This window comes from Thermothelomyces heterothallicus (assembly GCF_042370625.1).
Source record: "Thermothelomyces heterothallicus CBS 202.75 unplaced genomic scaffold P884_scaffold_48, whole genome shotgun sequence".
Classification (NCBI taxonomy): Eukaryota; Fungi; Ascomycota; class Sordariomycetes; order Sordariales; family Chaetomiaceae; genus Thermothelomyces; species Thermothelomyces heterothallicus.
In genome coordinates, this window is record NW_027192609.1 from 55,710 (window position 1) to 79,637 (window position 23,928).

Genomic DNA, 23,928 nt, shown 5'->3' on the forward strand with positions numbered 1-23,928 from the left:
ACACACATATCGCCTCATCTGAGTCAATGGGCCCGGTCTCGGCAGACTTTCCCTCGAGACTCAAGACATCAATGAATCTGGAAGGAAGAGTATAACATGAGTGGGATTGTCTGCGTCTGCAACCCTGCAGCTTGTCTTTGAGGCATCAGGATATGGCCTTTCTCTCTTCTTTAATGCCTCAAATCAAGTCTCGGCTCAAGGCTGAAAGAATGCAGCTCAGATACCTGTCCATTGTCGCCTCTGGGCTCGTCCCAGGACTGGTTTGTGGCCGTGCCCTGTCTCGCCGTGCTATTAATTGCGAGTTTTCCGTGACTCCCAGTAGCGGTGACAGCTGCCAGAGCTTTGCAGATGCCTGGGCACTCTCGGTCGAGGATCTCAAAAGATTGAACCCCGGAATTACGTGCCCAGATCTCGATACCAGCAAGTCGTACTGCTTGGTGGGTACCGTCACCGACGATCCGCCTATGACCACCTCCACCCAGTCCCCGGGCAAATCCTCCTCCCAGCCGACCAGAACCCGGACCTCGACCATCACCCTAGCCCCATCTACCACTTCTCGCTCGACCATTGCCGCCTCCTCCTCGACCACCACCACTCGTTCCGGCAATGGTGTGACTACGCCACTCCCGATCCAATCCGGCATGGTCGGAAACTGCAACAAGTTCCATTTTGTCGAAAAGGACGAGACCTGTGACACCATCACGGCTCTCTACTCCATCTCGGCGTCTCAGTTCCTCCAATGGAACCCTGCAGCCAAAGCAGACTGCTCTGGCCTCTGGGCCTCAACGGTAGGTAATACCTTACACACCCGTTCGTCCCCCACCTAACCACAGTGCCCCTCCTCCCCACGTCTCAGGGATAGCAACGCTAACTTCTTCCTATTTCACCAGTATGCCTGCGTGGGTATCATCGGAGGCACCCCGCCAGCAACCACGACGCGGGCTGGAAACGGCATCACGACGCCTACGCCCGTGCACCCCGGCATGGTGAGCAACTGCAACAAGTTTGCCTACGTCAACCCCGGCGATACATGTGATGGCCTCGCCTCCTTGTACCACATCTCGACTAGTGATCTCGTCTCATGGAATGCTGGCATTGGCGGGAAAGACTGCCGTGGCTTGCAAGCCAACACCTTCATATGCATCGGTGTCATCGGAGACACGCCTACGAGCACTGGAAATGGCATTCCGACACCCACCCCGACACAGTCGGGTATGGTCGAGAACTGCAACAAGTTCGTCTACGTCAATCCGGGCGACACGTGTGCTGGCATTGCCTCCAAGAACTCCATCTCGGTCGATAATTTTGTTAAATGGAATGGCGGCGTTGGCGGGAAGGATTGCCGTGGCCTGCAAGCCTACACTTACGCCTGTATTGGCGTGAAGGGCTGAAGGGTAGGGCTATATGGGTACCTACCTTATCTTAGGTTACTCATCTTCTTGAAGAGACAATGCGACTCTCCAATATCATGATACCTCGTAAACATCCACCCGGCATCTTGGCAAGATGCCTTCTCACTAATTAATCCGTAATTACCCCTCACCCTGACATCAGCGCCAGCGACTCTCCCCTAATAGAGTGTGGAGCTTGTGTAAGTGGAATAGAAAAAGCAGGGTCCCCTTACAAATACGCTTATTCGAGAACACCAGTATCTTTAGTTTATAACAGAGATTGTCAGCAACATCGCGCTAAGGATTTGACGAACATGCGCCAGATTGCTGATATCAGCATTCATTCAGATCAATGGCACCCTTGAGTACCAGGTACCTGGTACCCTACCTTACCAAAGGCTTTTTCCAACTTGAACCTTCCTGCGGCGGGAAGCATGCAGTGCCGAGCCGACGCCGCGTTACGGTGGGGTGTGGTCCCACACCGGGTCGGTTGTTGAGAGGTGCCACCTGGAGACATCTAACCGTACGGAGTATGTATATACATTACGGGTTGGCGCTGGATGTGGTACATCATGTAATCAGGTACGTATCGTTCCGGAAAGTCGATGTGATAGACAAAGGGGCAATTTCTTGGCTCGCCAGGGAGAAGCCTCCTAGATTCTGATGGACGAAGTCTAAGCCGAGCCCGTGATTTACAGTGCACGACTCGAGGGATCCTACCGGGAAGAGGACATATAACTCCTACGGCCATCGAGGTCGAACGTTGCGTTCTGGAATTGAAGAGTCGAGAGCAAGCGAAACATATATACATCCCTGTCTGGGCGTATACTATGTATCCCTATTGTGGAGGTGGGGGAGGTGGGACGTCAGGTAGCTAACGCGGGAACCAAAAGTAGAAGCTATTATTCCGTACTTCCGTGGGACCCCGCGTCGAGGGGCCTCTCACTGTCATGACCGCATAAAAAGGCGGCAGGCGCCAGCCAAATCCGGCACTCTGAACAGCTCTTTCTCGACTTGAAGTGTATGCCCAGAAGTACTCGTAACCATCATAACCATCACTAGGCGACCCAACCTCCCTTTGCTAAATGCAACACATGTTAAGTCAGTTTGCTTCACCACCTAGCACATATAAACAAAACTCATAAGAGAATTCGGGATCCCGTCCGCTCTTCTATGTCAAGCGGGCTCCCACCACCACGTGGGAAAGTCATCCCACGGAAGGATTCGCTAGGGGTACACTCGACCGGCAGGATTGGTGGTGTCGCCTTGTGTGTCTTCTGGTTTGTAGAGAGTTTCTGCATTGTTAGGGCTGGTGTTATGTTAAGGGTCGTGACTAAGGCGGGTGTGGGGAGGGGCAAGAGACCGTCGAACACCTGGTGATGTGGTGTTTGGCCCCACCGTTGGCTCGAAGATAGGAGAGAGCAAAGATTCGAACGCGACAGGACTTTTATTCTGTTCTATAGGGTACTAGTTCCCCGCCTACACGGCTGGCGGGGAGGCTCCTGGGCTGGCTGATGGATCCGGGAAAGACTGCCAATGTACGGATTATAGCTTGGCTAGAAGGCTCGAGCTAGAACTGGCGGTCTGATGTCCCCTCCTTCGAAGGCCAGGAGGCCTTCTCTCTCTTGTATTTGCAGCCTCACTCACTGATATTTCCTCGATAGCCGGTATGGGTTTTTCATCCGGCCCGCGAGGGCGCGGTTTTCCTGTGCAATAAGCAGTCGAAGGTCCGGCACGCTATAGGGCATAGCGGTGTAGGGATAATAATGAGGATTAGAAAAGTGATGTCTCAGAAGACCTAACGTAGCGAGCCTGGCAGCAGCTAGCCCTGGTAGTGAATCACGAAAAAGATAAGATTTTAGACCTGGCACCTACCTTGTGGCCCGGCGATCTGGATGACAGCCGCGAGCTATTGGATCTGCTTGCCTAGGGCGGGTCACATTCACTGTAATTGCTATGCGGGCTGTACTTCCGCAGAAGACCTTTTTTCATGGGACTCGTATTTGTGAACCAACGAGCAAGAAACAAAATCATGGATCTGAAGATCTACCATCTCGTCACTCACACAGGAACATTGATTCTATCCATGCTGTCGGTGTCGCTGCAACCTCTGCTCCTTCCGTCGTGCTCGGTGGTGACGTCGTACTCGCGGTAGACGTGGATGTCGCTGTCCTGGCTGATGGGTTTGGCGCTGCCCTTCTGGATGCTATGGAGCTGGTACGTGTGCTGCGCCTTGCGCGGGTCGGTGCGCAGCGCTGCGGACGATGTGCCGAGAAAACCGTGCGGCGACTTGCCGTTCGACTTAGACTTAGCCGTGGATGAGAACAGGCTGAGCTGTGGCAGCCACCGCATTAGCAGCGGCTTCATTCGCATCGCCGCGCCGCAGATGATGCCCAGGTTGACCTCGACAATGGACCACACACCCAGGATGGCCTCCGTGTACGTGGTATCGGTGTCGTTGAACATCTTGCGGACGTATGGCAGACGGGCAATGGAGCAGATGACGACTCTGTCGGTAGTGTTAGCAACCACAGCTTGAGGGGTTAGGGTGCAAAGGTAATGGAACGTACCCGGATCCTAGGGCTAGGATACAGCTGATTGTGATCATCTGCTTCGCCGAGAGCTGTAGCGCCAAAATCGTGGGAATGGGCAACGACACAACAGCAAGGTCCGAGGCAATGTTGAGCACGGCTTGAGCAAGGGCAATATTCATTAGACACGAAATCGTCCCCTCCTTGAGAGGACTGCAGGGACCGCCGGCGATGCTGGTCAAGACCAAAGTGTAGGCGAAGATGCTAACGCCGACGACGACGACGCAGCCGCGGTAGATAATAGAGGGGTTGATCCTGAACAGGACCACCAGGATGGCCATCTTGGTGACGGCTGGCGTTATGAGATAGGTTAGGGTGTTGGGAAGCAAGGCCTGGTTGAACTCCAGGAGGTCCGTCGTGTTCAGCTCAACAAGGTGTCTCCCCCAGCCATGGCGCATCACTGCCGCATCCACATCAGCTCGTGCCAGTACGGTCAACATAGCCGCGGGGGACGGCATGGAAGTACTCACAAACGACCATTGTTATAAAGTAGACCAGGGCAGCGCCATAAGAAAGCGTGAGGATAACTGCGGATTATATATAAATAAGCATCTCTGGGGGTTGTCTCGGCCATAGAAAGACGCGAAAATGTTGGCTTTACTTAGGTCCAGCTCGATCTTCCTTACCATAGCGACGGCTTGGAAGTAGCGAAGCGCAAGGAAGATGGTGCAAAACCCGTAGGTAACGCCGAAGGCGACGACTGTCCCTACCTGGAGGGAGTTGTAGGCCAAGCCAGGCGCATTTCCGGGCGGGAGCTGATCCATCGTCGGGCGAATCGGCAGGAGCGGGAGCGGGATCTGGAGCAGCGGTTTGGCGCCGTTAGGCAGGAGCGGGGAGTTTGACAAAAAGACGACGACACATTCTGACAGAGCTTTCAAGGGATGGTCGGGAGGCTCGCTGTCACTGTATATGGCAATTAATAACTGGGCAGACAGAAAGAGATGGGTGTTACACCCTCCTTTTCCTTCAGACGTAGGAAGGATCAGAAGCCCGGCCCCCTGGCCGGCCAACCACCGTTTAGGGGATCTTCGTATCTACATTACTCCCGGTGTTACCGTTAGTGTCCGTCGAATTATCTGAGAGGGCCGTCGAAGTAGCTAAGTCGCTCACGTTATATACAGTACCAGTTTACCTATTTCGTTTCCATGGTTGCGAGAGCTACCAACAGCTGGCAGATGGGCAGATACCCATCCCCCTAAAGCATACTGTTTATCTTTGGTTGAGCGTTCTATAGCGATGGTGGGGCCATTGCGTGGAAAAGCCAACGAATATACAAACCGCCTCATTCGGGATTGCGAAAAGGAAACAATCCGATTGATGGCATGGCTGCTAGGATGGTGCTGTCTGTAGACCCCTGTTCATGGGGAATAACAGCGTCGCATGGCCTGCGAACCCAGGAACCAGGTCAGGGGCAACCAGTGTTTCAACGCTCTGGGCAGCTTTGGAAATAAACGTCCGCCGCGACTTCTGCGGCACCAACATAGCAGGTCTGTTTCGTCGAAATCCAAGCGTTTCCGTACACAAGTTGATATGGACTCGATTAATTTTGCCACATTAGCGGGAATAGTTACGTAGTGTACACTAGTAGGTCAACGGCCTGTATACGCGTATATACCGTTATTCCTTCTTCGGAAGGTAATCTGCACACGTTTTCCGCGGCACCGCCATCCCGGTCAGCAGGATATGTGGACCTGTTAGTGTAAGGTCTCCTAGTGTACGGATTACGTGTAACGTTATAAAGTAGCCTAGTATTCCGTACACTAGTGCCAACTCCTGAAGCTTGACTGCATCAGGAAGAGCGAGAGTCCTATGACTGGACAAGAAGTCGTCTGCGTCTTTATTCGCGCTTGTATAACTAATTCCACGTAACTAATCCCGACCCCGTCTCTGCCCTCGGAGACAGAATTGAAACAGACCAGACAGAAAAAGAAGCAAGATTGTCAGCGGCGCACGCTGCGAGAGCGCACATCGTACAATGGACAAGCTATTCGGGCGCAAGCCGGCGGCATGCTGGGACCCAACCGACAAGGTGGTGCCGCTCCACTTCTTCGAGAATAGCCTGTTGGTGCAGGGAAACAACATGGCTGTGTCCCTGGTCTTCGACGATGTGCTAGATCCGGAGAAGCTGCGCCAGTCTCTCGAACGCCTGATCAAGCGAGACGGGTGGCAGAGGTTGGGAGGTCGCCTCAGGAAAAATGTACGATCAAATCTGTCCCTGCCTGGTCGAAGAAAAAAAAACGGGACCTAGCTAAGCGCAGCATGAAATCCTGCCCCTTTCCATAGGCGTCCGGCAAGATTGAGTGGCACATCCCAACCAAGTTCACAGCCTCGAGGCCGGCACTCCGCTTCAGCCACGTCGACCATGGCATGCCGGCGGCATCACACCCGGCAGCGTCGCGCATCCCGACGCCTAGCGACCGGCCCGCCGTGGTCGGCGATCCGGACGACCTCGCCGACCTGGCGTGGGAGCCCGGCCACAGACCGGGCGGCATCAGCGACTATCTAGCCGCCGACATCCCAGTGCTGGGCCTGCGCGTCCACTCCTTCACCGACAAGACTATCGCCGTGTTGCAGTGGCAGCACGTCGCCTTTGATGCGCTCGGCATGCAGTACGTGGTGGAAAACTGGAGCCGCGTGCTCTGGGGCAGGGAGGACGAGATCCCGACGCCCTGCGGCCTGGATTCGGACCCCTTCGACGCGCTCGCCAAGGGCACGCGGCCCTCCGTGGAGCCGCATGTGCTAACTGACATGCGGGTCGGGCTGGGGGGCATGCTGAAGTGGGGGCTTAGTTACGGTGTTGATATGCTTGTGAGGGCGAAGGAGAACCGCATGGTCTGCGTGCCCGAGACATACTGGCGGCCGCAGCTGGAGAGGGCGCTGGCCGAGCTTCGTGCCGAGGCGACCGAAAAGGGTGAGGATGTCTCCAAGGTGTTCTTGACCGAGGGTGACATCCTGACCGCGTGGACACTGCGTTGCGTCGTCGCCCCGCTCCGCATGAACCCAGAACGGACGGTATGCCCCCCTGCTGTTCTGTTTCACTGAGTGGTCTCTGACGGGAAGGACTGTTTCTAATGCTGTGTTGATGTTCGCAGGTTGCCGCATCAATCGCCATGTCCCTCCGCAAGGCCTTCGAGGGCGATCTGATCCCCCCATCGGCCGAGCGGCCTTACGTCGGCAACGCCTTTGGCTGGGCCAACGTGCTCGTCCGCGCGGGCGACGTCACGTCCAAGCCGCTAAGCTGGCTCGCGCGCCAGGTCCGGCGCGCCATCAACGAGCAGGGCACGCGTGCCCAGCACGAGGCCTACTATGCCATGGTACGCGAGTCCGGCATGGGGCTACCCATCGTCGTCATCGGCGACGGCGGCATGGCACAGGTCGGCTTCTCCAACTGGGACAAGGCCGGCCTGTTCCGCCTCGACTTCGCGCCCGCCCGCACCGTACCCAAGGACGGCGTGCCCTGTCTACCATCGTACGTGCAGGAGAACCACGGCCCGGTCAAGCCGGCGGACGGTTTCTTTGTGCTAGGCAAGGACAGCAAAGGCAACTACTGGACGTCCGCGTACAGGGTCAAGGGTCAGTGGGCCAAGTTCCAGGAGCAGCTAGATAAGGACTTTAAGGAGGGTATTTGAAATGGGGTATTGCAATCTGTGGCTTTGGCAGGTTACCTATCATTAATAAGCACCCTAGATGGGCGAGAGATCGAATGCTACTATTAAAATATTATTGACCAGAGCGCCTTTGGCGTATTAGACAGATGACTCTCGTTTGATAAGGACTGTCGGCTACCGTAATTATAGCAAGGGCTCCTCTATAAACCCAAGAACGGTCCTTTTGTCTGTGGTCCTTCCACATTTTGCGCATCTCGCAAGCGCTCTAGCGTCAGGCTCCCGTGTATCCCCTCTCCGCGGTCGAAGACCAGCCAATCTCCCCGAGAACTCGCTCATCTCGCACCATAATAGGCCAGGTACCGCACCCCCACCCACAACCCCGGTGTCACCACATCTTCACGTGAGCCAGCCCGACTTTACAAAAGTGGCATTACCCCGCTTCGGATGATGCCACGCTTCTCTCAACTTCTCATTTGCATTCCGGTCTTTCTGCGAGGTCTCTGGCCCTTTCTATGTAATAATGGAAGCGGCCGTGTGTTTCAAATGCCACTCTTCGTCTCGTATAGCGCCCTAGAACTCCATTTGATAAGCTGTGCCGAGCCGCGAAGATCTGCAAACTTTGCTCTTCTTTTCGATCCTCTTCCTGATTACTATAAGCAAGGCCACCTCGTTATCATCACCACAACGCTCGCTAGTCATCAATGATGTGAAGCTCCCTTCGTCAACACAAGCCTCTACACTCGTTAGCTAGACAGCAACGAATCCACCAAATAGTACATTGTCAGAAGCGATGGAGCTTCTAAAGCACTAGCCACGCGCTTGCCACAGGGCATGAGGCGCTTAACCGCATTGACCATCTCTTTTGTCCATAAATATCACTTGTTTTGTCTCCTTCGTAGATAGTTCAATAAGGCGTCTTTCAATCCTTCAAGCCACCCACTGCAAACTCTCTTCGAAGCTTACCGGAGCTTACCACTGCGTTCGGCAGGATCAGAGAGGCCATGGCAGCGGCCTTCCCATTGTCTGTCATCTTCGCCGTGCTACCTGCTGTCTTTGGGTGATCTCTGATCGAGTGCATCGATTAGTCGTATAGATAATGATACTTGTTTGAACTTGGGAAACCGTGATCTTGCGGGTCAGTGGTTTGGTTTTTGGTGGTTGCCACAAAGGGCAAAGAAATTGACGCAGAATTATATGTAATTATGTTCAGTACAGACTCCTGCCCCGCAGGAACTGGAGACCGAGGAAACGGTATGCTTCTCCGGGCTTCGGTTTTTGTGGTCTCAAAGTAATCCGTACTCCGTACTCCGTCAGGTGACATGCCTCTTGTATTTTGTTTACCTTACTCCGTATCGGGGAGTGCGCCATCGTAGGTGAGAAATCCGGGTGACACGCTGCCCCACCTAAAACGCGAGCCCCGCCACAACACCGAGACGCGTCGTGTTATGTGTCTTAACACAGGGACAAAACATGTACCGAATACAAGTAGTGTATACTTCTCGCCGAGGTGTAGAATCTCTCTTGGCCTATCATTGCAAAGACCCCCACCTAACATCCAACATCTATCACATCTCTCGTAACCAACCACTCTCGCCGAGTGTAACTCTCCGTCTACAAACACCCCTTGTGAGCCTTGTGAGGATGAAGGCTGTTCCTTATCATCACCCCGTCTCCACCACCAGAGCCGTCTCGCACTCGCGGCTTCCCATGACCACGGTGCGCCCCTGCGCTGCCGAATCCGCCCGGGGTCAGCAGCGCCTTGTTGACACGGTGAACGAACGTCAAGCGCCCGCCACTCCTGCAACCCAGTCAAGCCGCACGGCGCAACGCCCACGGCGGAACTCGGGGCCCGGCAGGCATGGGGTGCCGGCCACCAAAATCAACAAGGCCAGCGGCTCTAGGAACCGGATCGGGCTGTGGCTTGAGAATATCGACCCGGCTCACGGACTGCCGCCTACGCTCCAGGCACTTTCCCCACCGTCGTCCGAGACATGGACGCGACGGAGGTCGGCAAGCCTGACCGTTCCCTCCTCCTCTCTGGATGCGGCTCGGATGGCCAGGGACCCGCGTGCGCCCCGGATACCGCTCGCCGACATCACCTCCCTCGTTCTCGCGGCCGAAAGTACCTCGAGCTTCGGTAGCCGAAATGAATCAGACGCGCGGCCACAGTCATCCAAGATGGAAATGGAACCGCAGTCACCGAAGCAAAGAAGGCCGTTCTCGGTCCCAGACCTCACCGGAGCCGTCGATATGCTGACCGCGAACGAGGCAAGACACCTGCTCCTCATGTCAGCTCGGTCCGACACATCGCTGGCCAACGCCATCAAGGAAATCGCCATCAGTCGCGCTTCGATCCGGTCGACCCAGGAGTTTGAGCAGAGCTATCTGGCAGACACCTTCATATGCGACGAGGATCGCATCCCAACCGAGCGCTGAATGCCCCAAGCGTCCTCTTCTCTTCTTCTCTTCTTCGGCACGAGAAGCTAGGTACCTAGTCTTCCGCTCCTGAAAAGAAGACGTATCCAAACCGCAGTCCCGATCCGAGGCTCTGATCTGTTCAGTCAACCAGGAGTGCTTGAGGTCAACGATGGTAAGCAAGGACTATTATTGCTGGGTTTAATTAATGAATGGGCTCTAGCCCGTGAACAACAAGAACAACACTGACACGGCAGTAGTACCCGCTAGGTCTGGCCTATATGGCAAGGCGACTAACAGGCTGGGAATAACCAAGAAAAACATAGCAGCACGTCAAGTGCGCGATAGCCCAGTCGGCCAAAGGCTCATGCATCATCTGAGTTGTAGCCATATCACTATCCGTCTGGAAAATGGAACGGCGGTAAGAAAAATGCGGCCCGCACAATGGGAGGATGTGGGATACGGGACACTTGGATAGCATCGGCAATCGTTGATTATCAGGTGCTATCTGAGTTGCATGTATGCAGGAGGAGGAAAGGGGGAATTAAAGCCTGAAGACATTGCATGCTCGTGAAGCAGCATCCAACATAAACGCACTAGATTCTTAAAATGCTTGTTAACCACTCCTCGTGTCTTGGTACCTTACTCGACGTGTTCTGGAAAGAGACATGTCTCTGTTTTTCTTTGCGATCAATGAAGGCTGTCCCTGCTTCTCATGTGGAAAACAGATGTAATAATTAATCAAAAAAATACACTGTGTCGACCCGTAACATGGTCGATTCATTTATCATCGACACATGAAGTGAGACACGTCCAGACGAATCCGTACATGACCACAAAACCATCCACCGGAATCGCTGGTATCAAACGAGCACGGTTCGTAAACAATACTAATTATCGATTCTACCCCGAGATCGTGAACGGCCATGGGATGAGACAACTCTGCACATCAGCCGCCCCTCAATCCTCCCCCCTATCACAAAATGGTAAGCTCAGGGGTACCCTCGGCCCGAGGGAAGGAAAACTCGGTCTCGACAAAGACCTTCTGGATGTTGTCCTCCTTTGCGTCGAACTTGTCGTAGACTTTGTCAATGTCATCGAGCCGGAACCGGTGTGAGACCATCTGCGTCGGGTCGAGCTCGCCCCGTTGAATCTTGGCGAGCAATCCCTCCCAGTACTTCATGACGGGTGCTTGCCCGTTGCCGATCAGGCGGATGCCACGCTGCATTAGGGCGCCGATGTTGAAGTGATTGGTCTGACAAAATCGAGAAAGGAAGTTTGGTCAGCGCATCGACCCGTCTTTGATACCGCTTCGACCCCCTTTTTTCCCGGAGTGAGTGAAAAATGTGACTTACATATCCCACATAGACGCCAGTGACGCCGGCGCGGCCGTAATTCCTCACCGACTCGATCATCTCGTTGAGGATCTCGCTCGTGTCCGTCTCGGCGCCGAGCGACATCTCGAGCCAGTGCATCCACCCCTTTGCATACTCGCCCGCGGCGCACTCGATGGCCACGTCCGGCCCACGCCCACCACACAGGTCCTTGAGCCTGCTGACGACCGTCTCCTTGTTGGTCAGGCCGAAGCTGAGCTTCTTGTAGTCGAGCACCTTGAGCTTGTCCCTGTGCTCGGCCGGCCAGCGCTCCGAGATGGCCGACAGCCGCGGCTCCGTGTCGACGTAGATGACCTTGCTCGCGCCCTCGCCGAGGGAAAAGATGCCCGCCATCTGCCCGATGGGCCCGGCGCCAAAGATAGCCACCTGGTCGTTGGGGTAGACCGCCGTGTCCTTGACCGCGTTGTACGCCGTCGGAAGAACGTCGGAAAGGTAGAGGGCTGGTCCCGGGATGATTAGCAACGAGCCAGCCGCATATAGCTAACGACCGTCGTCGACAGGAGGACGCGTGGGGAGACACCTAATTACCCTTCTCGTCGGGGACGCCGTCCGGGATCTCCAGGAGGTTGGCATCCGCGATTGGCACCCTCACGTACTCGGCCTGACCGCCGGCAAATCCGCCAGTGAAGTGCGAGTAGCCAAAGAAGCCGGCAGACTGGGAACCGTACATGGCCTTCGCAGTCGTGTTCGAGTTGGTCTTCTCACACTGAGACGAGAGCTTTTGTTTGCAGTAGAAACACTGCCAGGGTGAAATGGTTAATAATTAATAATAGCAGCAAGCGATGCAGCGGGCTGTTTTCTAAAAGATCGCTTTCAACTCTTAATTACCTCTCCACATGTGATCTGAAAAGCGGCGACGTATCGCTTCCCGACCTTGACGTTCTTGACGCCCGGCCCTACTTGCTCGACGATGCCGCAGAACTCGTGCCCAAGGATGTCCCCCTTCTTCATCTGGATGACGGAACCATGCAGCAAGTGCAGGTCGCTCCCGCATACCGTGGTACCGGTGACCTTGATGATCGCGTCGCCGTCCTCGATGATACGGGGTTTGGCAACTTCAACTGTTGAAGAGCAAGTCTTTTTAGGACTAACAACCATAAACTCGCGTATACGATATTGGGGAACGACATACCAACTTCAACCTTTTGCTTGCCCTGCCAAACGAGAGCCTTCATCTTCTCATTCGGGTTTCCCAATGTCTCGTAGTTGGACACATCCTGCTTGATCTCCTCCCTCTGATGGCCAACGGCCTGCTCGGCGACATAGGCTGCCTGCGACGCCATCGTTTCTATGATTGCGCCTTGAATTGCCGCGTCTCTCTCTGGCTCTATTTTATCCGCAAGCAGAGTGCCTCGGCTCAGTGTATGGTGACTGATGGTGGGAATTAATCCTCGTTTTATGTTTTGCTGGCCGAGAGTGTCAAAGGGCTCGCGTAGATCGGGTCTCCGAAGTTGTATTAGTGCTCTCGAATTCTTCGGGGAGGGCAATGAACCCTCCCCTTTTGTAAGCACCTTGTCCCTAAGAAAAGCATGGCTTAAACTTCAATCTCATCAACGTCAGGGTGCTACTCTGAATCCTTGCCATTGGTGGGCCTACCAGAGCAGTACCAGGCATGGGAATGGCTATGACGGCCTCGACTCGTCATTCACGGGATTCGGTGTTGTGGCCAATGGTCAGGGATCAATGACGTCGGCGAATGGGTGCTTTCTTCCCGCCCGAACGCGTTGCGCGCTCACAGGTACAGACTATAGTTATTATTACTCATGCACGACGAACTTGGCATTATGCTAGTATTAATTACTACTTCTCTCTGAACCTCCGCCGGTTGGAGAGCAAAGGCACGTAAATGTCATTTCTCCAGATAAAAACGATTTGAGTGTTAGAGGTATTATATATGGGCAATATTAATTAAACCATTCAAGCGCTCGTCAGGTTCCAAAGGAACTACTCAAATATGTGACTGGGAGTAACTCAACCGTCATTTCCTGGCCACGACAAGAACAAAGAATAGAACGGGAACCCACAACGGCTCCCGATGCGAACCATCGCTGTCCATTTTTACAGAGTGGTTAGTCATAATAAGTCTGCCCTTTTGACGTCTCAACACTTGGTCGTAGGGACCGGACCACATAGGATTCTGTCCCTCGCAGAACGATCATCTGAGCCCTCACATTGCATCGACAGCCGCTTGGGATGACGCTTGTCAGTCCTCAATCCACCATATATTGACAGAGATGCACTCACTAGACATCTGCTCGACGATCCTCTGCACCGTGGTCTCATATCCTGCATGGTCATGATATTGCCAAATGGCCGGCGCCATGTGCAGGCCTCGCAAAGCCCAATATGGGAGAAAGCCGCCGGACTCGTACAGGACTCTGAACACAACTGGAAGCGCTGAGGCTTCCTCTTCACCTTCAATGTCAGGTCGTTCAACATTATATTGAGCACTATCGAGGACTCTAGCTCCAGTCTCGTGCAGCAAAACGGGAATGCCGACGTGGTGATACTTCGTGTCGTCAATACTGTATTTGGGGCGGCTAGCAGGCAACTTGACCGGCAACGCCTGTGTGAAGCGGTCCGGGATGGTCGGAATAGGGTCACCGTCCATCTCGACGCGGTAGAGGAGGACGTTGCTTCGGTGAAAGTGCTCGCGGAAGGCAGCGTTGCCAATCCGGGGAGATCCGAGGGTGAGGCATGTGATGCTGGCATCGGGCCACTGCGTCCTGCACCACAAGGCGCACAGAACAGCCAGACCGGCGCCGAGGCTGTGGCCGCAAAGCTCAATCTTGGCCGGCTCCCTACCATCGAGCAGATGAGAGATGGTGGGGCGTAGTCGGCTCTCCCCACCGACCACGAGGCTGTTGAAGGCATCAAGAAAGCCTTCGTGGACCAAGACGGGACCCTGCGCCTCCGCAAGCCAGTCAACTCGAGTCATGCGGAAAGCGAGATCGGTCCAGACGTTACCCCAAATCCCCACCACCGCTTGGGATTGACGAGGTTCTCAATGGTGAAAGGGAAGTCGGTTCCCCTGAAAGCGAGGACGAGCGTGTCGTGACCCCTGACGCCCAGGTGGACGTGTGTATTGGGTGTCAATTCCCGGAGGGTGTGCTTGAAGAATGGGGTCACGATTTCGAGCTTTCGGTATCTGGCATCGCCGTGCAGATCGGCCGCCGCTGATCGGAACTCTGCACCGTCATCATTCGAGTATGCCCAGTGCGCGTAGCGGACGAGGTGCTGGTACTGTTTCACGATTTGCGCCATCGTCTTCTTCGGGTCTATGGCTTGGAAGATGGAGGACAAGGTCTAGTCACGTTAAGGAATTGAGAACGAGTAAAGTCTCAAAGATAGATCTTTGGTTGCTGAAACCTGAGGAAAGAGTTGGAAGCTTAAGTTTGTGGGCCACGGTAGGTACCTATGCACGACACAACGGAAGCAGTTCATGTTTTGGAAAGCGCAATGAACTGTGGAACAGGAAGTTTCGTAGTCCGCTTCCTTAGCACCCAGGCTTGCTCACTGAACTTTCAGTTGCAGTGTGGATCAATGATTCTGGATCCGAGCATGGATTCTGGGAGGATTTGTGTCCCGGAAGCAGCGACCGTAAGGAACTCCGGAGCCCTGCTTACTTGTTTTCTCTCCCAGCACTGCACTTCAAACACTTGGGCGTCAGAAAAAGAATATAGTTCCCGAATGTCGGATTGGAAACCAACTTATGTGCGGCTCATTTAACAATAATCTTGTTTGGTACTCATGAAATGCTTCCTAAATACCTTTACATGTTGAAATTTCCGAAGGATAGTAGCCTCCCGCCCGCCTCTGCTCACCCACGTTGTACACTGTAAGTGTATGGCTACCTTTCGTTGCACTCACTGCCTTGCCTTGCGTGTCCCGGCGCTCGCTGTCATTCTGGGGCCCGATCCCAGGCTGGCTATCTCGGCCCGTTTCTGCTTTACGTACTGCCTGTGGCGTTGTTCCCGCGCGTCGCGTTGCTGCTTCCAATTGTTGTAACTGCCACCAGGTTGATATACTCTGGGAAAGCTTGCGTACTCGGCGTCAATCCATGGTTGCCCATACTTGGGCCCGGGCGGGGCGGCGTCGTTCGCTTTCTGTAGCTCAACGTCGACCTGTTCGCTGGGACGTTCCAGCCTTGACCGGTGGAACCAGAGCACGCCGGCGCCAACAAGAAATATAATCACGCATCCGAGCACTGTTAGGCCAACTGCCAGTTCCGGAAGCGGAATATTTCTCCTACTTAGCGACACGGTCGTACTCGGCACTGGCAGCGCTTTCTTAGCTCCTGTTCCGCCCATGATTGAGAGGATTAGAGCAATCGGAAATGGGATAGAGCGACACTTTGGGCAGAATCAAACCTGAGTCAACCCAGCCAGGAATTGCTGAGCGTGGGAGACCAGCAACGGGCATTCGGTAAGAAACGACAATAGCTCAAACCCAAGGTACCTGAGATTGGTATTAATTATATAACGTACCCTTCTTAGACAAATACAATCGAGATGAGTAATGGTCAAAGAATTGAAACTGCCTTATGCTGTAGTATAGATGGGTGTTGGAGAAAGACAAAGGCCGTAGATAACGAGTCTTTTCCGTGTGCCAAGTCAAAGCTTCGGCACTTAATTAATGTCGTTGTTCTTGCGAGTGCGGAAGAACAGTAGCATTGTGTTGCCCTTCAAGTTCCCAAAGACCCGACAGGAACAACCTACTGATTAGTTAATGCTAACTGCTTTGCGACAAAAGGGAGTTCGGCCGGTCAACAACCCGACCAATGTCTCAAAACCAATTAACAGCGACTTCGGCTCAAACGCTGGCTGGAGCGGAGCTCGACGCCTGCTTTAACAGAGGCCGACGGCATTTCGGCAAGAAACAGTTCGTATTCGAACCGCGTTGGCTCCTCGCTACTGCCTCCAAGTCGGGCGCCGAGAGCTGGATTGCAATTTCCCCCGCGATCCTGCGGGTTAATTATGCAATGGACCCTTCCTTCTGAAGAAGGACATGAGGTTACATAATACCGATTGGTATTTATTTGCGGCACGGAAACAAAACACTGAGGCGCGCGCAGGAACTCAGCTTAATTACCTTTACGAAACACTCGACAGAGGAGTTTCTCCTCGGGAAGAACCACGTACTTCCTTCACCGAGTCTTGAGATTGACAAGCAAACAACCACAATTAATTATATAAGCAAAGCACATCACGATGTCGAGGCTTGCTTTTTTACAGGGCATGCTCCTGGCGCCGGTAGCAGGCCAGTCGACGGCACTTGTGACGCTCTTCCTGCCCGATTCCGAACCTCTGTCGCTCGACGCCTCAGCGGTCGGGATCAGCACCGTCGGCAGGGACCCAGTCACGACGTGGAAGGTGGCCTGCCCGACCGGGGCCTCGCCGGAGGACGAGGCGTGCCGGGCGGCCGGCATCTACCCGGCCCAGGTGTACCACACGCAGGGGTCGGTCTGGGGCGGCACGACGACGTACTCGGCGGACGACAGCACGACCACGTGGGTGTGCACCCTGGGCGGCTCCAACCCCACGCTCTCGGGCGAGTGCACCAAGACAATCGTGAGGAGGCGCTCAACGCGCTCCGAGACGGCCACCTACGACAACTGCTATGTAGCCGCCCACCAGCGGCCCATCGTGGTGACGGCCGGGCTAGACAAGATCAGTTGCTACCAGACGACCATCGAGGCCAGCGACTATGTGTCGATGCGAAGCAGCCAGCTCTCCGAGGATGGGTGTCCGTCGAGCCAGGCAATCATCTGGGAAGGGGCGGTTACGTCTTCCAGCACGATTACGGGCAGCGCGGGTCACGGCACGGCATACGCGACGGCCTCCTCGACCTCGACCGGCGGATCTGGGACTGCGCCAACCGCCCCTGTTACTGTGCCGACGCAGACAGGCACCAGCTCGGGTTTGGCACCGGCGTCTACGACTTCTCCGAACGGAGCAGGGAGGGGCGGGCAGGTTCATCTAATGGCAGCTCTTTCACTTGGAATGGGAGTGATATTGATTGCTGGTCTGATTTTCTAGAATGCGTCGGGCTGTATGTTCATCCTAGGTGTTCTGGGGATGGGATGCAACCTTACATGTCTCTCCGTTCGCGATGAACACAAAGTCGTTTTACTGTGTAATTAGTTAGGTATTTGCTGCACTGCGCACCGCAGCACAGCCTGCCAAAGTTGGAGGCATTGGCGGGCTCTTTCAGTGGATAAGGGGTAACTAACTCCAGCGCCACGTGGCGACCCACAGTCCCAAACGGAAACACATTACAGCTCTCCGTTCCCTGCCAGAACCCAGGCTCCAGGAGACCTCGCCGAGCTATCTCAAGTGGCGCCAACCCTTTTTTTTGTTCCCTTATCACCTTCTGCCGCGTTTGAGTTGGGGCCGATGGCGGCGACAGAGAAAACGGGCAGCAGCAGCACGCGAGCGCTGCGAGGCGCGTCCCTACTGATCGTGCTGCAAGTGGTCTCGCGCGCCATCACTTTTGTGGCCAACCAGGTGCTGCTGCGATTTCTGACTGCCCAGCTTCTGGGCGTGTCGACGCAGCTCGAAGTCTACTACCTGTCCGTCATCTTCTTTGCCCGGGAGAGCCTGAGGGTTGCCATCCAGAGACAAGACCTGACAGGCCTCCCGGACAAGAAGGACAACAAACAGAATGGCCATGTCAACCAATCTGCCCAGGCCGTAGTCAACCTGGGCTATCTCGCCGTTGCCCTGGGCGTTCCGCTCGCATTTTTCTTTGGATGGCTCTATCTCGACTCTCTGAGCGCAAGCACCCTGCTATCCGCGCCCAACTTGGTCGTTTCCCTCTACATCTACGCCGTCGCCGCCGTCCTGGAGCTCGCCTCGGAACCCGCCTTCGTCGTGATGCAGACTCGACTGCAGTTCGGCACTCGTGCAGCTGGCGAATCGGTTGCCACATTTCTGCGCTGCATAGTCACGCTCGGAACAGCAGCCTGGGGAGCCGGTCGCGACCTGGGCGTCCTGCCGTTTGCCCTGGGACAGTTGAGCTACGGACTTGGGCTGCTCGCAGTTTACATCTGGCACGGGGCCACGCTGGCAAGGAGGGAAGGCTTCTCCCTTCTTCCTCTCCGCATCACCGCTCCTTGTAGCACGACAGCACCCCCTCAACAACAACCGGGCAAATCCGTCTTCGTCCTCTCCTACTTCTACCGCCCTACCCTGCAGCTCGCCTCCAGCATGATGGCCCAGAGCGTGGTGAAGCACATACTCACCCAGGGTGACACGTTCCTCGTCAGCATCTTGTCCACGCCCACGGCCCAGGGGGTGTATGCCCTCGCCAACAACTACGGTGGCCTTATCGCCCGCCTGGTCTTCCAGCCCATCGAGGAAAGCAGTCGCAGCTACTTCAGCCGCCTTCTCGCCCCTTCCGATGCTGCTGCTGCCGCCCCCTCTGCCGCCACAGAAGCGCCCCCAGCGAAACAGTCTTCTCCGGAAGCCAGATCGAAACCCCAATCCGAGACCGAGACCGAGCCAGCAGCAGAAGCAGCGGAAGCAGCAGCAGCAGCACGGGGCGCGGTCTCTCAGGCCAAAACAGCCCTCCAGTCCCTCCTCAAATCCTACACCCTCCTCTCCCTCGTCGTCACGGCCCTCGGCCCGACCGCCGCCGGCCCCCTGCTCTCCCTCGTCGCCGGCCGCCGCTGGGCCGGCTCCGGCGCGGGCGCCTGCCTGGCCGCCTACGCGTGGTACGTCCCGCTGCTGGCCATCAACGGCGTGGCCGAGGCCTTTGTGGCCTCGGTCGCCACCGAGGCCGAGGTCCACCGGCAGAGCGCGTGGATGGCCGCCTTCTCGCTCGCCTTCGCCGCCGCCGGCTTCGTCTTCCTGCGGGTACTGGGCTGGGGCGCCGTGGGGCTGGTCGTTGCCAACGGCATCAACATGGCCTGCCGCATCGCCTGGTGTGCCTTTTTCATAAGCGGGTATTTTGCCGGGAAGGGGCACCGCTTCGACCTGCTCGACGTCATGCCCTCGCCCGCGTCCATACTGGCGGGCGCGGTTGCCTCTCAGGTCGTCCGGAAGCTCGTTCGCTCGGCAGCAGCCGAGGAAGAGGTCCCACTTGGCGTGAAGGAGGCCGTGATGGACCTGGTCAGAGTCGCCTCGGTTGCCCTGCCGTTTGTTCTTGCCGTGTAAGTTTTTTTTTTTTTTTTTTTTTTTTTTTTTTTTTTTTTTTTTTTTTTTTCCGGACCCTCTTACGATGAGACGTTGGATGCTAACAACGCGAAACAGTGCCGTGTCCGAACGGCGGTTCTTGTACGGCGCGTTCCAGGCTCTTCGGGGAACCCGACAAGGGGCTCAATGAGAAGAAGTGTATGTAATTACATGGAATCCCTTGAGCTCGTAGGGATTTCAGAGGCGTAAACTCAGTTCACGAACATGATCACATTCATATTCCGCAAAAGCTGTAACCAACAGCCTTATATGCATTCCCCCACACTTAATCCCTTGCGATTATTATCTCTCAATTCCGCAATTCCGTGAGGGCTCGACCTACCTGTCACGGTGAATCCGTTATTGAGTTCGACCTCCCCCATGTGTGTGTGTATGGCCAGAGCATATGAAGTCTGGGAATCGCCAGCGCCGCCAGTTGATTGTACCCGGCTCAATACCCGCCTAAATTGAGGCCGACATCTGCCTATTCGTTGTTTGAGCCATACAGATCGAGCTTAGATGATTGGAAAAGCCCCGCTGTGGAATACCGTTAGAATATGTTATGTCAGCAGATATGTACTTATGGCAAGTAACGGATGCTTGGTTCCCCCAGGTGATCCGGGGGTGGGTTTATTTATAGTTACGGTTCGAGACCAGAGACCGGCATCTCGGCAGTGGAGTTTTGGATTAATTAATTACGCATGGATCTCGACGGCAACAGCAGTCCCTGAAGGAACACCACTAATTAATTAGACACCACAAACCTCCTTTCTACGCCATGTTTTCGTCAAGGATCCCATCCATCTTCATAATAACCTCTACCTTTATCATCCCCCTCTCCACCGCCACCGCGACCCGCGCAGCCTGCACGCGCGCCGACCTGCTCGCCGCGGCCTCCGAATTCGTCACGGCCGTCTCGCCAGGAAACGTAACCTCGCTGCCCTTCTCCGCCAACTTCACCTACCAAGAGAACAACCGGCCGGCCGTCCATCGGCAGCACCCGCGTCTTCTCGCAGCCGCTCAAGGTCGACCTGTCCCGCTCGGCGGCCGACGCGGTGGCCTGCGCGAGCTGCTCCCCCAGGTCGGCGACGCCTACCTCGACATGTGGTCCGATCCGACCGCCGCCGACTCGATCCCCTGGGGCGCGGACTGCGAGAGGGCCGAGGGTAGCCAATACACGCGCCCCTGCGGCACGCAGTTGCCGCGGGGAGGGAGCCAGAGGAACAATGGGAACCGGAGGTATGTGATTGGCGAGGTGGTGGGCAGCGTGGATGTGCTGTGCAGCTTCGACGCTCTGGGGAGCTTGCCGGACAGCCACGAGATTCGGATAGAAGACGGGAAGGTCAAATATGTCCATGCGGTTACTGACTGTTTGAGAAAAATAATTCCCGGGTGGCAGGCAGTGTGCATGTTGATTGAACATGCGTTGCTTGCTCGGAATTGAAATCTGCCGAGTGGTGGAAAGAGAAGTGAAATCATTCGTCAAACGCCTCGCAAGCCCGGTCTAATAGTCTAATCAAACGTGATCTTGGTCCCCTTCTTGCTCATGTCCACGTCTTTGAAGAAGGCACCGTAAGACTCATGGGCCTTCTTCTTGACCGTCGTACCAAACTTCAGCAACTCCTCCGGGACTGGCTGATTAGCGCCCCTCAGGATGTTGATAAGCCTTTTAGGTAAGAAGTTAGTACTGGAACCAGCGCGAGGTTTGGCAAGTACGGTATGGTACTTACGAGCCAGAGTGCGCCTTATCGTGCTGGGTGAACAGGGTAATGGCCTTGCCGAATTTGCCGGCTCGTCCGGTTCGCCCAATGCGATGGACATAGTCTTCGATGGTGAGAGGGAACTTTGAACCCGGTTAGCTTCCCGACTTCGGACATGCCGTGAGCGGTAACATACCGTAACATTGATGACCAGCTTGACCTCGGGAATATCTAGGCCACGCGCGGCAACATCGGTCGCAACCAAGACGGTCGTCTTGCCGGACTTGAACGCCTCAAGGCTGCGCGTCCGCTGATCTTGCCGCAGGTCGCCGTGGATGCTCGCCACCCGGATGCCCCTCCTCTCCAAGAACTGCTCCACGCGGACAGCCTCCTTCTTGTAGAGGCAGAAGACCAATATCCTGTCGTTCTTGCCGCTCCCCTTCTGCGCCTCCCTGAGCAACTCGAGAAGCCGCTGCTCCTTAGCATTGGGATCGACCACCTCGACCTTCTGCTCGATGCGGGTGTTGGCCTGCAACTCGGTCGACCCGCTGCCCCCTCCGTTCTCGTCGCCCGCGCGGGTACGGTTGCCAATCGTCACCTTGACGGGGTCGACCATGAAGCCCTCGGCAAGCCCGCGCACGCTCATCGGCCACGTGGCCGTAAACATGAGCGTCTGGCGCTTCTCACGCGGCGGGCAGCTGCCGAGAATGAGCTTGATATCCTCCTCGAAGCCCTTGTCGAGCATGCGGTCGGCTTCATCGAGCACGGCGAACATGACGTCGGACAGCGATACGCAGCCCTCCGAGAGGAAGTCCTTCAACCGCCCAGGTGTCGCGACAATGATGTCGGCTCCGCTTTTCTTGCGCAGCAGCGCGCGCTGCTCGTCTTTGGACGCGCCGCCGTAGAGGCACACGGCGGACAGGCCGACGAGCGAGGCCAGCGACGACATGGCGGCGTGCGTCTGCATGGCGAGCTCACGGGTCGGCGACACAACCACGGCGCGGGCGCAGGCTGTCTTGCCGCCCTTGGAATGTTTCGGCCTCGGGCGGGATGCGAGGGCCTCGACGCACGGCAGGGAGAAGGCCATGGTCTTGCCTGAACCCGTCTCGGCAATCCCGATGACGTCGCGACCGGAGAGCGCAAAGGGCCACGAGGCCGCCTGGATCGGGGTCGGGGCGGTAAAGGAGGCGAACGGGTTCTCAGAGAGCAGGGTCGAGCTGGGGAGGTGCGAGAACTGAATGACGGGGCGAAGCTTGGCGTCGGATGGGTCGGAAATGGAGATTTCGTGCTTCTTCAAATACTCCTGGATCTCTGTCTCCGGAACGGCATGAAGGGCCTCAGTTTGCTGGTAAGTGTAGGTGGCCCCGTTGCGCTGGACTGGGCTCTTGTTGGGCGTGGCATCGGTGCCATTGGACCCTCCGTTCTGCTCGGTCGGGGTCGGCGCCAACTCTTCTGGGACATTAGACGTCTCTTCATCCCTCTTGTCCTTCTTATCTTTCTTATCTTTCTTCTTCTTCTTATCCTTCTTCGCGGGCCTGTCCTCGGAATCCACCTCAACGCTATCACCGCTCTGTTGCACCCCGATATCCTCTTCGGATTGATCCTCCCTCGCTTTCTTTTCCTTTTTCTCCTCCTTATCCTTCTTTTCCTTCTTCTCCTTTTTGTCCTTCTTCTCTTTCTTCTCCTTCTTCTTCTTCTTCTTCTTCTCAATCTTCACCGCAGAAGGGTCACTGTCGGTCGTGGTTTGCGCATTCTCGTCCGTCTTTGCTTTCTTGGCCAGGCGGGCGTCTTGATCTTCCCCTTCGCTGCGGGGGTGCTTCGTTCCGACCGACATGGTTACAGGGTGCAGATGCAGGGGAACGATCCGTCAAGGTGAAATACAGAACCTGCAAGTGATCGCGAACATGGGCAGAAAATATTGGCCGCGAAGAGAGCGGGCGGGAAATTTTGGCGGGAATTTCGCAATCTTCTTATCGATAAGCCGTTGGCCCTGTCGATCCCGCTGTGCCTGCCCCACCACGTTCACGACTAACTACATAAAAACGCACGAATACTTCCCCATCTGAAGAGTTGCAGCCTGCCTGTACAGAGGTCGGCTTCAAAAGACAGAGCATACAGCCTGAACCTGTGTGATGGAGGTCTGGTTGTAGTATTCAAAATAGTTCAAAAGATCGATATCTTCTACCTACGTTTGCTAGCCCTGTGGTTCTAGTACATATAAGAAGAGGATAGGCACAAAGAACCCACCGTTTGCAGGCTCTATAGGGCTTATCTTATCTAACCTTACATGATGGACGCGTCCGTAGACACGTACTGCATCACTGTGCCTCGGTCTATGGCGAGTATCAATCAGGCAATACGGCGACATTTGAACTCTAGTCTGAATGGATCGATGCGACTCGATGATGCTGGTTTGGCGAGGAGCCTGCAAGAAACGATTCTGAAGGTGTTTGAACAGTATTTCGATTTTTTTAATGATTTCTGAAGGAAAGTCAAATCAAGTAATTAACAGGCAGACCGTCGTGACAACATCATCGAGGCAGCTTCATTCGCTGCCACCGCAGCACTAGTGTCTCCCGCCTCCCTGTTACACTAATTACCCATGGTATGTACTGTACTTAGGTATATATGTACATAATTACCATCCGCGCAGTG

The 23,928-nt window shown here is 55.4% G+C and overlaps 11 protein-coding genes across 11 annotated transcripts; 6 read left to right on the plus strand and 5 right to left on the minus strand.

The window, feature by feature from the left end:
- Positions 1-641: 641 nt before the first annotated feature.
- P884DRAFT_281371 (carbohydrate-binding module family 50 protein) lies at positions 642-1,391 on the plus strand (the record flags this gene model as incomplete). The annotated part of the gene is made up of 2 exons (XM_069443540.1): positions 642-788; positions 891-1,391. The coding sequence occupies 2 exons, from the start codon at positions 642-644 to the stop codon at positions 1,389-1,391; spliced, it is 648 nt and encodes a 215-aa protein (XP_069293208.1).
- Positions 1,392-3,452: 2,061 nt separating this feature from the next.
- Positions 3,453-4,746, minus strand: P884DRAFT_213180 (uncharacterized protein; the record flags this gene model as incomplete). Its single annotated transcript, XM_069439196.1, has 4 exons — positions 3,453-3,900; positions 3,962-4,382; positions 4,453-4,509; positions 4,584-4,746. The coding sequence occupies 4 exons, from the start codon at positions 4,744-4,746 to the stop codon at positions 3,453-3,455; spliced, it is 1,089 nt and encodes a 362-aa protein (XP_069293209.1).
- Positions 4,747-5,957: 1,211 nt separating this feature from the next.
- On the plus strand, positions 5,958-7,611 carry P884DRAFT_213187 (uncharacterized protein; the record flags this gene model as incomplete). Its single annotated transcript, XM_069439198.1, has 3 exons — positions 5,958-6,179; positions 6,266-6,994; positions 7,075-7,611. The coding sequence occupies 3 exons, from the start codon at positions 5,958-5,960 to the stop codon at positions 7,609-7,611; spliced, it is 1,488 nt and encodes a 495-aa protein (XP_069293210.1).
- A 980-nt stretch (positions 7,612-8,591) lies between these two features.
- On the plus strand, positions 8,592-10,026 carry P884DRAFT_273610 (uncharacterized protein; the record flags this gene model as incomplete). The annotated part of the gene is made up of 3 exons (XM_069442607.1): positions 8,592-8,647; positions 8,821-8,841; positions 9,222-10,026. The coding sequence occupies 3 exons, from the start codon at positions 8,592-8,594 to the stop codon at positions 10,024-10,026; spliced, it is 882 nt and encodes a 293-aa protein (XP_069293211.1).
- A 955-nt stretch (positions 10,027-10,981) lies between these two features.
- P884DRAFT_320121 (chaperonin 10-like protein) lies at positions 10,982-12,718 on the minus strand (the record flags this gene model as incomplete). The annotated part of the gene is made up of 5 exons (XM_069445374.1): positions 12,532-12,718; positions 12,228-12,460; positions 11,928-12,138; positions 11,361-11,839; positions 10,982-11,260 (listed from the first exon to the last, which is right to left on the minus strand). The coding sequence occupies exons 1-5, from the start codon at positions 12,680-12,682 to the stop codon at positions 10,982-10,984; spliced, it is 1,353 nt and encodes a 450-aa protein (XP_069293212.1). The 5' UTR covers positions 12,683-12,718.
- An 884-nt stretch (positions 12,719-13,602) lies between these two features.
- P884DRAFT_213167 (uncharacterized protein) lies at positions 13,603-14,663 on the minus strand (the record flags this gene model as incomplete). Its single annotated transcript, XM_069439194.1, has 2 exons — positions 13,603-14,125; positions 14,380-14,663. 2 exons carry the CDS (start codon positions 14,661-14,663, stop codon positions 13,603-13,605), a joined length of 807 nt encoding a protein of 268 aa, XP_069293213.1.
- Positions 14,664-15,161: 498 nt separating this feature from the next.
- Positions 15,162-15,709, minus strand: P884DRAFT_213236 (uncharacterized protein; the record flags this gene model as incomplete). Its single annotated transcript, XM_069439202.1, has 2 exons — positions 15,162-15,327; positions 15,357-15,709. 2 exons carry the CDS (start codon positions 15,707-15,709, stop codon positions 15,162-15,164), a joined length of 519 nt encoding a protein of 172 aa, XP_069293214.1.
- A 771-nt stretch (positions 15,710-16,480) lies between these two features.
- On the plus strand, positions 16,481-17,680 carry P884DRAFT_265529 (uncharacterized protein). The gene has a single exon (XM_069441951.1). It carries the CDS (start codon positions 16,610-16,612, stop codon positions 17,435-17,437), a length of 828 nt encoding a protein of 275 aa, XP_069293215.1. The 5' UTR covers positions 16,481-16,609; the 3' UTR covers positions 17,438-17,680.
- A 114-nt stretch (positions 17,681-17,794) lies between these two features.
- Positions 17,795-19,724, plus strand: P884DRAFT_213199 (Rft protein-domain-containing protein; the record flags this gene model as incomplete). The annotated part of the gene is made up of 2 exons (XM_069439199.1): positions 17,795-19,551; positions 19,652-19,724. 2 exons carry the CDS (start codon positions 17,795-17,797, stop codon positions 19,722-19,724), a joined length of 1,830 nt encoding a protein of 609 aa, XP_069293216.1.
- A 565-nt stretch (positions 19,725-20,289) lies between these two features.
- On the plus strand, positions 20,290-20,992 carry P884DRAFT_295436 (uncharacterized protein; the record flags this gene model as incomplete). Its single annotated transcript, XM_069444331.1, has 3 exons — positions 20,290-20,812; positions 20,858-20,943; positions 20,973-20,992. Exons 1-3 carry the CDS (start codon positions 20,352-20,354, stop codon positions 20,990-20,992), a joined length of 567 nt encoding a protein of 188 aa, XP_069293217.1. The 5' UTR covers positions 20,290-20,351.
- Positions 20,993-21,299: 307 nt separating this feature from the next.
- On the minus strand, positions 21,300-23,107 carry P884DRAFT_281377 (P-loop containing nucleoside triphosphate hydrolase protein; the record flags this gene model as incomplete). The annotated part of the gene is made up of 2 exons (XM_069443541.1): positions 21,300-21,416; positions 21,470-23,107. 2 exons carry the CDS (start codon positions 23,105-23,107, stop codon positions 21,300-21,302), a joined length of 1,755 nt encoding a protein of 584 aa, XP_069293218.1.
- Between the last annotated feature and the right edge of the window lie 821 nt (positions 23,108-23,928).